The 12,371-nt window shown below is 44.1% G+C and overlaps 1 protein-coding gene across 5 annotated transcripts in view; it reads right to left on the bottom strand.

Annotated features, from left to right (window-relative positions):
* The window catches only part of PPP2R3A (protein phosphatase 2 regulatory subunit B''alpha), a 53,339-nt gene that overhangs the window by 39,063 nt on the left and 1,905 nt on the right, over positions 1-12,371 (bottom strand). For all 5 annotated transcript variants that reach the window (XM_068692788.1, XM_068692790.1, XM_068692792.1 and 2 more), the window contains exon 2: positions 316-2,760. In XM_068692788.1, the coding sequence (XP_068548889.1) occupies positions 316-2,298 (1,983 nt within the window). In that variant the 5' untranslated portion in view covers positions 2,299-2,760. The remainder of the gene's footprint in view (positions 1-315; positions 2,761-12,371) is intronic.

Genomic DNA, 12,371 nt, shown 5'->3' with positions numbered 1-12,371 from the left:
CCAGTACCTGCTCCCAGGAGTAAAGCAGTAAGCTGAAAAATTCTCTATTTTATACAACCTACCTAAACGACATGCAAACTCAGCCTACAGAACCACCAGCAGGATAAGGACAAGGTTAAAGGTGAAATGTCAGGGCCCACTTTGTTTGCTCAGGTTTTGTTTCCTTTTTTGTTTGTTTTTAAATAAATACTACTGCTGGATGAGCACGTTATTCCACGCTGCAGCATCCAACGAATCACTTAGCACCTGTAACTTTTTCTTTTCCACATTTTCCTATGTTTGTTCTATTACCCAGTCAAAGCCTTGTTCTCTTACCTTAATCACTTCTGGGGCCTGCTGAATCAAAGCTGGAACAGAGTCTCTGGAAGCAGCCCCAGCACAGCTTTTCTGCCCCGGGAGGATGGACTGAGGAGGAGCTGTTAATGTTTCCTGAAGAATCTGCATCACTTCCTTCTCCTTGGACAAGCTTCCCTTGCCTGTCTGGAATTCCACCAGTTCCTGGGCAAAGTCCTCAATGCTTTCCAGAATACGCAGTAAAAGGACTTTGTCCTCTTCCTCCATTTTATGGCCGTTGCTTTCCATGATTTTTGACAGAGGGGAAGTAGGGTCAACAGGTTTACTTTTGGGTTCAAGAGCCAGAGGTAGTACCGGCCTACCCTGCCAGCCAAGCGCCTGCAAACGGGCAGGTTCACTCTCCTTTAGGGGTTCCCTAAAAGTACTCTCCATTTTCTGTGAGAAGCACTCCAAGTCCAGCAGCAGTTTATCTATCTCATCCTTATCTATCCTGCACGTCTGTTCCCCTTTGGAGCCATCAGCTTGGGAACCTCGTGATACAGAATCTGAAAGCGGCTTTAGAAGTTTCTCAGGAGCACGGGGAAGCTCGCTTCCCACTCCAGCATGTTCTGGCTTCACATCAGCACCTGCGTCTGAACAACCAGATAGCTGGTAGCTGTGCTCTAAGCCCTCCCAATCCCCTTTCTCCTTTATTTTCCCTAATGCTCTTTCCCCATCCGACTCCTCCTCAATGTACAGAGCCTCAGCGGAAGACGTGCAGTCAGAAGGGCTTGTGGCCGGTAACTGAGGTAGAGCACAAGCATCTTTCCCAGCTCTCACACTGCTCTCCTGTGCGATGCCGTGAAGGGAGTTTGAGGTAAAGCTCACAGTACTTGCCTGGCTGGACTGAGAGGTGCCCGTCACCTCACTCTGATCGCCTGCTGCTCTGAGAGGAACCGTGCCCGAGGACGGCAGCTGAATAATGTCCTCATACCTAGGTGGCTGCTCATCTCCAAATATTGGGGAAAAGGGAGTTTGCTGCAAACCATGCAGACAGTTAACTAATTCCACCAAGTCACTAGCTTCCTTGTGCCCAGGTGGCTTGAGCTCAAAGGGCAGCTTTTTTAGGTATGAAGAAAATCTCGTCATCAAATTCATATAAATCATTTCTGAATTAGCAAGGGGATCGCTGCTGTTGCCTCCACTAACGCTGTCTGCAGATTTCTTTTTGATGCAATGCTTTATTATGTCGGTGCACTTTTTCAGATCCTCTGAGCACTTGAGCAAGATGTCTAAGCACACCTTAATATCTCCGCCAGAAGAACCATCCAGCTTGTGCTTTTCCAAAATTTGGGTAATGAAGTTTTCTTCAGAGAAAGAATGAGGTGAGAAGGGAACCACGGGATTCATGCTGACTTCTGGAGCATCGTTGCTCTCCTGCCATTTCTCCACAGGTGAGGGACTCTGCAAAAAGCCACAGGGAGGGCAGTTCTCATCATTGCTGAAGTGCCCATAAATCACGTCAAAATCAAATGATCGTCTGCTGAATGATTCTGACCGAACTTTCCTTCCTTTTCTGTAGGCCACGTGACTGGAAGAGTTTTTGAGCTTCTCAAAGGAGAATTCCTTTATTTTACCACTGGCAAGATTTATTGCCTCGCCAGTAATGTCTTTTAAACTGCTAGAAGCTTGCACTGAAGAGCCCTTTTTGATTCTTGGATTATTTGGGAGAATTTGATGATAGTCCTCATTTCCAGGCAAGGCAAGCCCGTTTTCAGAAACAGGAATTTTATGGTCTTGGTTGGCATCTTGGATGCTGAGCTCAGCACACACACTGTGGTGGGCAACTATACACGTGACTCCTTGCTTAAACACCTGGCAAGTGCCTGTGCAGTAATGCACGGTGTGCTGGAAGTGCTGGTCTATCACCACGCTGCTGTAGCAGTTCACAGTTGTGACCATGAGCCTGTAGGTTGCTGCCATAGCACGGATCCCACGTGGAAGTGAGGCTTCGAAATTCACCATGAACTTAGCAGGAAGCTCACACCCCCACCCCTACTAACACAGCCACACCAAATTTAACAGAAACACTCAAATGTCCATTGAAAACATTCAAACCCCATGAGAAACTACTGGCTTGGGAAGTCCTCGCGAAGTCGGGAGTGGTATCAGCAGTACAGTTACAACAATTAGTGCAACTTGCATACGGTTTGATTTAAGGCAACTTGGTTACTGTATTCCACACAGAGAGCTTTGCTGATCAGGAGATGCAGCCCAAGCTGCTCTGTTTCTAAGGGTCCAGGTAGAATCTCCAGAAGGCGTCATAAAATTCAGCCAGCTCTCAAGTAGAAGACAATGGTTTTTCTTGGATCCTTCTCTCTTTTTGAGAGAACCATTAAAAGATAGATGATAATCAAGTAGCATGTACAGATAAAAAATCCACAGTATGCTTGCGTGATCCTCTTCTCACACTGGTAAGGTAGGTCCCTACAAAAAAAACACAGGAAAAGTCATTATGACTTACGTGTAACATGCAGCCTTGTCTGACATCAAACAAATGGCACCAGACCTTAACAACCAACATTCAGGCTCGTAGAGAGTGCGAGTAGGCTGATATTTTTCCTTCACTCAAATCTACCATATAAGAACACTGCTACGGAGCTAGCCTATATTTATACACAGGCTGTCTGTGTGTTGCTGTTTTAACAGCTCTATTTTAACCACTCATTGATTTTTTTTTTCCATACTAGCTTTTTTTCCTCTCCAGGCTGAACAAAACATTACCTTTAGTTCTAATGGAGCAAAACATTTTGATCATGTTGTGAATTTCTGGCTTCCATTTTCCAAGACCCTCTAATGATAAGGAAGAGAGCAGCAGAGAAAAGCGCTTTCAGAATTTCCAAACACTCTGGATTATAAAACCCTGCAAACAGCCCGGAGCAAAGCAGATGAACTCTAAGAATGTGTGGCCTTTTGTAGAGGCCACATTGGCTTCCATTAGGCTTTCACCAAGGTCTTTGGGACCATGGCAAAATATTTTAAGGCAGAATAACTGTTTTTTAAGTCTTCTACAACCCATTAATAGGCTGCTGGCGTAGAGACCAAGAGCAGAACGTAACAATTGTATAGAAATTAAGGCTGTGAAAACTAGGAATTGAGAATTTTACACCTAACACAGTCACTTACAGCTGTATTTCCTATCATGATGGTCAAAATTGTACCAGAAAGAACAAAGGCTGCCTAACTTTGTTATTAAAAGATAGAAAACCCCAGACTCAAGCATCTTACATTTTAGACATTACTGTATCTTTCAACAACATATCGATAATCAAATTAAACCACCCCGATGGTATTCTGAGCACCCCCTGTTCCTGCACGGAAATCCATCTCACAAAACATGGTTAAATCACACTGCACTGCACGTTTCTTTTGGTGTTTTCAAAGGTAAACACCTAGCACCACGTGAAAGGCCAGACCTGCATCTGACAGGACTGCCCTCCATGCACGTTACTGCCACCTACCTTAGCTCCTAAGTCTGGATGGATACAAAGGGAAGCACCTTCAAGTTCAGTGTTTTAATTAAGGACTGAGGATGGCACAAGACTGATTAATGTTCCCATTTTACCTGTTTTAAATCCTTAATTTGAAGGTGAGAAGAAACGATTTTAAGATTATTTGATGGAATTCCAAATGCGTCACGTCTGCCCATTGCAGTTAGGCAGAGCTGCACGCAGAAACCCTCCTGGTTTGCTCCGTGCATTATATAAAACATTGCAATGATTGCATTCAAGATGAGCTAGCAACTGCTCCAGCTACCACGCTGGTATCTGTAACAGGCTGCCACCTGCCCACCGAGCACCACCGGCCAACCTGCCTGCTGTGCCAGGGCTGGCTTCACAGCCGCCTCTGTGCCTGCCCCACGCTGCTCCTTCCTACACCCACTGGCACCACCCCAAAGCCCCACAGGCACAGGAGGGCCTTCCAAAGGGATGATCAGAGGTATGGGGTGTGCCCCAGCCACAGCCCTGAGTCAGGGGATAAAGGGCGTAAACAGAGCCGTTTTTGAACCCCGGGGTCCTTATCCCACCGAGCACAAGGCCAGGTAATAAGACTCCACGCCCTGCAGTCACTGACTCTCAGGCTTCCTAATCAGGTGTGCTTAATGCCTCTCTGAATCACAGCCACAGTTTAAAAAGTCCTATTGGCTCACCAAGGTGTTCATCTTATAAGACTTAGTGGGCTTTGTTCAGACAGGAAAACCCATGCTTCCATGACTCCAAGAAGTCTAACCATCCCTGGACTCCACGAGTCCTTCTGTCTGACACTTTGAGACACAAGGCTGCAGCTTGCTCTTTTCTGAGTCTCCACCAACTACAGACAAGCTTCCTGGCATTTCCTGAAAGAGAACATATACATTTAGAGAAAGCAGAGATCATCAGAGCAGAAGAATTGAAGAGGATTTAATATTACTCCCCAAAAAACATGGGACTTCTTCAGAATCCCAAAAAACATGGGACTCCCCAAAAAACATGGGACTCCCCAAAAAACATGGGACTCCCCAAAAAACATGGGACTTCTCCTTCCTCTCTCCCCTGTGAGGCATATCAGGGAGACCTGTCACAATTGCTCATCCTCTCCTCTCTCCTACTTCCCTCCTGCACAATCTTTTCACCACCAAAGAAGAGTCTGAGTTATACCTAATTTGGGAAATAGTTGCATCCTAATGAAGTTATTCCTTAATTAGAAGGATAACGTGTTCAACCTCACTGTCTCCTCCTGTATCAGTCCAGGGTGATTTCCCCCTACACTGTACTCCTTGCCCTGGGACTAGGGCAGTTTCTCCAACCCTTTAAACCATCTTCAAGCACTGAAGCTTTCCATGTCCTCACGGTTATTGCACAAGGAGTTCTTTGGGGAAGAGGTCTCCCAGATTCCCTGCCTACCCTGACTCTTCTTCAGTTCAACTTCAAAATTCAAACTGTGCCTGGCACCAGCTTACATTTGTTTGGAAAGCGGAGATGGCAAGAAGAATGATTGAGTGATTATGCCCTAAGCCACTGCCTGGCCTTGTTAGGGAGAGTCAGCCCCTTCAGCTTTGGAACAAGACAGGCCCTTCAGACATGCTTGCTGCATTCTCTAATCTCTTTCCAATTTGTCTATTTCTGTGGTGCTATCACATTCAGGAATCAACAAAATCGAGACGCCAACTTGTCAAGGCTAAAGCAAAACTACCTCCTCTGCGCTCAGATGTCTTCAGCACCTTTTACTGCTGCGTGTCAGGGAAAGAAGTAATCCAAGAATGAATATTAAGAACCTGATATCCTCTTTTTTTCAACCAGATTAACGTCTTCTCAGTGATCACTACTTGCCTTATTTTCACTGTCTGCACAAACACACTAAGGTTATCTGAGGTGCTGGGTGCTTGCCTCCAGCTTAAGACCAAAAACCAAAAACAACCTAGGCAGCACAACTGCCTAGGGATGCGGAGGATAAACTGTTTTTCTCACATTTTACCGGCTTTACTTGACCAGGGTTAGCACATGCTCAGCTCACAGCTTTACTTATGCATCAAACAGGATCCAGCATGTAAACCCGCTCAAGACAAAACCTTAGAAAAGCGCCTTCCTGTTACCAGATCTGGGAATCTGGTCTCAAACTCGGCTTGAATGGCCTTTTGTTGGGACTGAGTTGGTGACTAAACCCTACGATTTATGAATAGCAACAATGGAAAGCCTGAGTGCATTAAGAAAAATTCGTACTTCCTCCTTCTCAGCCCGCCATTTCATTCCAGTTGCGACTCTAGAGCAGCCCCCAGTTCAGATACGCTGCAGACAGATTCTGTAATTAGGACTGCTGCCACGAAACCAGCTCCAACCCCGAGGATACAGGATTGGTTTCACAATGTAAACTGTGAATGAATAGGGCTTCTTGTGCGACTGCAGAATAATGCTTTATGTCTTTCCTATCTGCAAGAAGACATGAATCACTTTACAAGGGAAAAAATTATTGCAGATACTAATGATATAAAAGGTTACTCTGCAACACACAAGAAATTCTATTCATGTAAAGATTATGCTCGAGTTAAATAACTGAACAATGACAAGCTGTAAGCGAGGGGACTGTCAGCCAGCACTCGGCTTACTTGCAAACTGCAATCTAAAAAGTTACGGAGCAGGCCTCTATAGGCTCTGAAAGTTTCAAAGTAGGCAAAAATCTTCCTTCATTTCTCTCACCAGTGCTAGCATCAATGCTAACAGGAACCAGAAATGAGAAGCCACCCCAATGCAGTATGGAGGAGAGCAGCTTCCCTTCTGCACCACAGCACGGCACAAGCATCCCTCATAAACGCGCTCCTTCCTAGTGGCAGAGGCGGTGGGACGAGCACTCCATGCAGCTGCTTTTGTCAAAGTACCAAAACCACCACCACCAAAAGTCAACAGCTTTGCCACTTGGCCAGACACCTGTATTGTAGCAGAAGCATCATCACAGCTATATGATCAGGTGTCTGGTCCTACCTCTTGGAGGAGCTGGTGGTGCCAAAAAGCACCTTAACCGCATCCCCTTGTTCAGAAATGCGTGATATTTGTTCACAGTGTACGGAACAGAGCAGATTTGGCAGCAAACTATATTGATTATGGAAGACAACAGCTGGCAAATAAAGTGTTTTCTTGTAAAGCACAACTTTCAGCCAGTCTTCGGTACTTTGTCAAATAACAGAAAAATAAAAGATGAATTCATCACCTACTAGTGTAAGTTCTGTAATCCCCAAACCCAGTACAGAACAGCAGTAGTCCTTTGATGTATCGTTATCCTTCTTCCCAGCAGGCTCAAGTCAGAGTAGTGTACATTATAAGATTAAAAAGCACACGTGCAAAGGCAGACTCAGAGGCTGGAGATGAGAACAGAAGAGAAGTCTCACTTTTTAAGAGCGCAGTTCAGCAGCTCCTGGAGGAGCTGGCGTCGAGCCCCGCTCCACCACAGCCGAGGACTCTGCTCAAACACATGGCCAAGTGGCCGTGGCACCAACAGCCCAGTCCCCAAGGTTCACCTGACCACCAAGGAGTCTATAGTGTTCTGTAGTCACAGGGAAATCCTTAGAAAATCTAGTATTAAAAACATCAGATGCTCCACCTTTGATGGAACTGTACCAGCAGTAGCTGCAGGATTTTTATTTTTTACTTTTGCAACAAATGCACTGCTGAATTCAGCAGAAATGCTACAATGAATCATTTGAATAAATTACTTCAAAGCCCACCACAAAGGAGCCGATTCACAAATTGCTATCGCTTGCACAGTTTACCTTCTAAAGTTGTTTCAACACAAAACTCATATAATTTTTCCTTCCATATTGAAATTTAGGGGAAAAAAAATCAAACCATTTGGCTCCTTTGTTCTTTATGTCCTATTTTTAAAGCTCACAATATTTGATATCCTTAATTGCAGCATGTATAATTAATCTAGAACAACTTTTTTTTTTTTGTAAGTAGGACTTAGATGGGAAGTGCCTGCTGTGCTAACTCTTCAGCCTCTGTGACCAGTGGGAATTTGGTGCACATGCACACATTTCAGCTACAGTGAATCCATGAAGGATCGTACCTGCAGCAAGGCATCTTGTGTTTAGTTTTAAGAGGGTTTAACCAAGTCCTTCCACGCTCTAGAGACTGCAGTGGACTGCTGTGGCTACAGAACCTGACTTCCCTCAAACCCCAGGCCAGATCTGACCTGGTCAGACAAACCCCTGTATGAACCAGAGCATCTCTCTTAATACGCTCATTGAAAGATCTTCAATATTTAATTACATTTACTATAGAACAGGGATCATGATTTTCAATTTGAGTATGTTCAGCATCAGGTTCCAGCAAACACTTACCAGCCTTTCTGAAGCTGACTTAAGAAAAGCTTTCAGGGAGAGAGATTTCCTCACCTGCAGGCACAGACACACTAGGATCAAATCACCTCTTGGCTTTTTCGAGGATTTGCAGGGACAGTCTGGAACAGCAATGTCTTCAAAGCCAAAGCTGTAGCCCTTGTGCAGTGGCTATACGCCAGAGCTCAGGGAATAGCATTAGAAAAGAAATTCTGCAGTCCCACGGAGCACTCTGCTGACTTGCACCAGCTTTCAGCTCGCAGAAGTGATGAAGCTGGGCGTGGTGTCCCTGGGTTCAGTAGCCCTCAGAGGATTGCCCTCCCATGTGCTTGGACATCTCCTGGATTCCACGGAAACTTTTTGCATCCAGAAATTTTTCTGACAACATTCCACCACCCACCAACTACTTTTGATTTGGCCAGTCACCAGCTTCAATAGCTCAAGATCTCGTACTGAAACAGAACACAACCCCTGCAGTGGCTTATGTATCATCCACAGCACTCCTGAATTTACAGCACTCAGCACCACCTCCCTCAGCCATCTCTTTTCCAAGACCATTAGCCACTGCTTACTCAGTTGTTCTTGTATTGGCACAATTTCATGCATTTGATCTTTTTACTGAGGCCCTCATCAGCTCTTCTGGTTCAGCTACGTACTTCTTTTTACGATGAAGGAACCCAAACTGCACGCAATATCCACAATAGATGAGAACCACGTTCAGAAATGATTTTTTAAACTGCCTTTCAGAAATTAACACTATCACTACACAGTGCTTTCACCTTCCAAAACTTGCTCAGTGTTTTTCAGCTAGGACATTCTCAAATGTCTGTTCTCTTAACCACCTGGGTTAATTCGTATCTTTGTCCCTTTTTCTACTTCCTTCAAAAGAAAACAATGATGCTATTGTCCTTTGTGAAATGTGCAGAGACCTGCTCACAGAGAGTACTAAACAAGAGGCAGATAGTCACTCTGAGTAGAGACTGAAGTTTTCATACAGTCTCATAAGAAATCTTAGCAGATTGATTGCAGGTGATTGATAAATGCTACAGGAACCAGGCTAAAAACAAGCACGCGTGCAGCAAACCTGTGAAAAGCCCATCAAAGGATGCTGCGGTTGCAGAAAGTGCTGGGGAATCAAGGGGTCCTGTTCTAATACTCCCTCTGTCAAAAATTACCACCAAGAATCGTGAGAACCTCCTGCAACTCCAGTCATCTTTTGTTTCTGCTACCCTAATTCTGCAATTCTTAGCATATACTGACACTTCATTAGTCAGTCTCTCTTCCAGATCATTTGTAACTGTGTTGAGCAACACAAGCCTGACTACAGATTTCCCTGGGACTCCTCTAGTCATTACTCTTCACTAGAGAAACTGACAGTTCTTCCTACACTTTAACTAGGTATCAATTAACGAAAAACTTACACTCCTACTGCATGGCAGTTTATTTCCTGTAAGAAATGTTAATAAAGAACTTCAAATTCTCTCAAGAAATCCATAACAAGTGGACCACTTGCTTGTTTATCTTTTACTCTTTCTTGTCAAATAGCTTCTGACCCCCCAATTTCACCCGCTGAAGTGAGACTTCTGCATTCATGCAGCGAAACATGAAGGTCACTGCACTGGGAGGACTAATCAAGGCTGGCTTCCAAGTAGACATGACCTTGAGAGTCACTGTCTGCGGCAGGATGGTAACACTGCTTCGCAGTCAATATGGATTTGGAGAAGTCAATTTTCACACCAGGAAATCTCTGTTTCAGTAGCTTTACATTTAAAAAAAACAAACAACAACAACACCCAACTCTACCTTAAAAACAACCTCTCTGTTCACAGCAGCTGTGGAAAAGAAACCCAACACTCAAGAAGATTTGGTATCAATAACAATGGTCTACACTGCTCTTGAAAATAAACTCGGCACTAGACGCTGAACTATTGTTCTAAAATACTGATGTGGTCAGTGAACACTGAGCTACTCCGTGTGATTCCTTCAGGTTATCTAGCATGCTGGCGCTGTTCTACCCTTCACAAGCATCAAGTCGCAGGGGCCCTGGACACCAGTATACGAGGAACTCTGCTGTGAAGAACCAACGTACGGGCCTTGATAAGCTTTTTGTTCTGGGTATCAGTCGTGGGAGTGGGGCAGTTACTATCCTCAAGAAAGATTTCACTCTCTTCAGTTTTTCAGGAATACCTTTCTTCAACTTTACTTTTGCAACAGAAACCGACTAGACAGGAACGTGTCCCAGGAGACTGGTTTCCACTTATACAAAGGAGACAGCAGGAGAGTAAAAGCTCACACAATTTTTGACATAATAACTTGCTAAGTGTAAATAATTTGCCAACTAATTATTTCTAACAGACACGGGGAGCAATATCAGTTAATCTTAGCTCATTTAGCAGGCCCCAATATACTAACAAACATGTCGAAGCTTAACAAAGCACGAGTAAAAAAAACTTCAAGTATAAACCCTACTTAGTTATGCTGACAGAAAATAAGGTGACCAACCAGAAGACACTGAAGGTGGAAGAGAGTCAAAACCACATCATTAGCAAGGCTCAGGACAGAGGTCAGAAAGCCAGCTTGATTAAGTAGTGTGTCTCTTGACTGTTTATAACCTTATATGGAAAAAGATAATTTCGTATTAGCAAGAAACATTTTTTCCCTCTAAACAGTTAAGTTAGTGTTAACAGTATCCAATTAATTTTTGTTTTTTACAAATTAAAGTGATTCTTATTAAAGTGTTGAGAAAAGAAAGGAAAAGTTGTGTCCAAGATTGCATTCCTTCAGTTGCAGACAGAGGTTACCATCTACAGATTCCCCAAAACCATCTTTGAAACTTACAAGTGGGGCAAAATCCCCCCTGCAGGCAGACTAACCCAGATTTTTAACTTAATAAAAATATTTTCCTTCGTCACCCCTCCATTCATGGCTTATATACTTCTCATTGCTGTCCTATCTGACAGCGTGCCTCATCTGTATCACGTTACTCTATTTACTTATACCGAGATTGTGGGCAGAGCTCTCTGTCTAAGGTGAGAATCTGTTTCTCCAGGGTAGCCTTAGTTGCCAGCCTGGCTCCAGCTGGATTACCGTACATCTTCTGCGGGTCAGCAGTGAGAAGAGTGAAAATGCCAAGCTTGGGAGAAACGCTCCGGATCCATGCTGCACGCCCATCCTCTCCTCTGAGGCATAATCACAGGAATAAAGAGCAAGCAGTCATTTCCACCAGTCATACCTTCCACAAGCCCATTCCTGCCAGCCTCTGCTCATGCTCCGAAGACGAGCAGCTGTTGAAATGTAACAAATTAGGCCAAAAGGTACAGCATGTCCCAGCATTCAGGCAGTCTGGCACTGCTACAGCATTTACTGCTTATGACTCGGATAAGCCACACCAGAGGCACAGATCAGCGGGATCAAAGCAACAAGTAATTTAAGGAAGCTTAACTTTTCCATCCCCTTCCCTCCACCAAGGAAAAGCAAGGGTGCTTCAGCCTGACCTCTCAGCAAGGCAGAGGAAGTCATTTCCCCTGTATCTTTACTAACCCAGGGAGCTTTACAAAACAAACCCAGAAAGAACTTCTATTCATTTCTCTCAGTTTAAAAAGAAGCAGATGAAAAAGACAAGCGATACATGGAAGAAGCTGAAAGCCTACCAAGTGCAAAGAATCCCATAATCTAATTTCAGTGAACAGCAATGTTTATATTCATGAATACAAATTAATATTTATTAAAATGAAGTCATTTTTAACAAGCTTGCTTACATGTGTGACCTCAGCTATCGCTTACTACATCCTGTTCATACGCTAGTCTGCAGAGTGATTAATTTCTCTTATCAGTATAGTATTTAAATGCTTCTTAAACACTACCTTATTTCCACAACTTTTCACTAACGAGGGAGCATTATCTTCATTTTACCCAGTAAGAACTGTGGCAAAGAAGAGAATACAACAATTTTCAGTGCCTTGCCTGAACTGCTAAAGGCACGTGGCGTTACAGAACGTTTCACGTAGTCAAAGCACAGCACCTCCCGTTGCAACTGCCCCTACAGAGACTCTGCAAATCAGATCCAAAAGACCTACACAGGAGGGCAAACACAACTGTAAAGTCTGGGGGAAGAAGCTTGTCCTGTAACACACATGAACCCAGTCCTGTGAGACAGAACTTAACTGCCTTAACTACAAATAAGAAAATCCATTTCCTCCCACAGTTCAACTTCACTGTCCAGTTTCTGCCA

This window comes from Anas acuta, chromosome 9 (assembly GCF_963932015.1).
Source record: "Anas acuta chromosome 9, bAnaAcu1.1, whole genome shotgun sequence".
NCBI classification, from domain to species: domain Eukaryota; kingdom Metazoa; phylum Chordata; class Aves; order Anseriformes; family Anatidae; genus Anas; species Anas acuta.
Note: the sequence above shows the minus strand (reverse complement) of the source record. Positions and strands in the feature narration are given on the sequence as shown.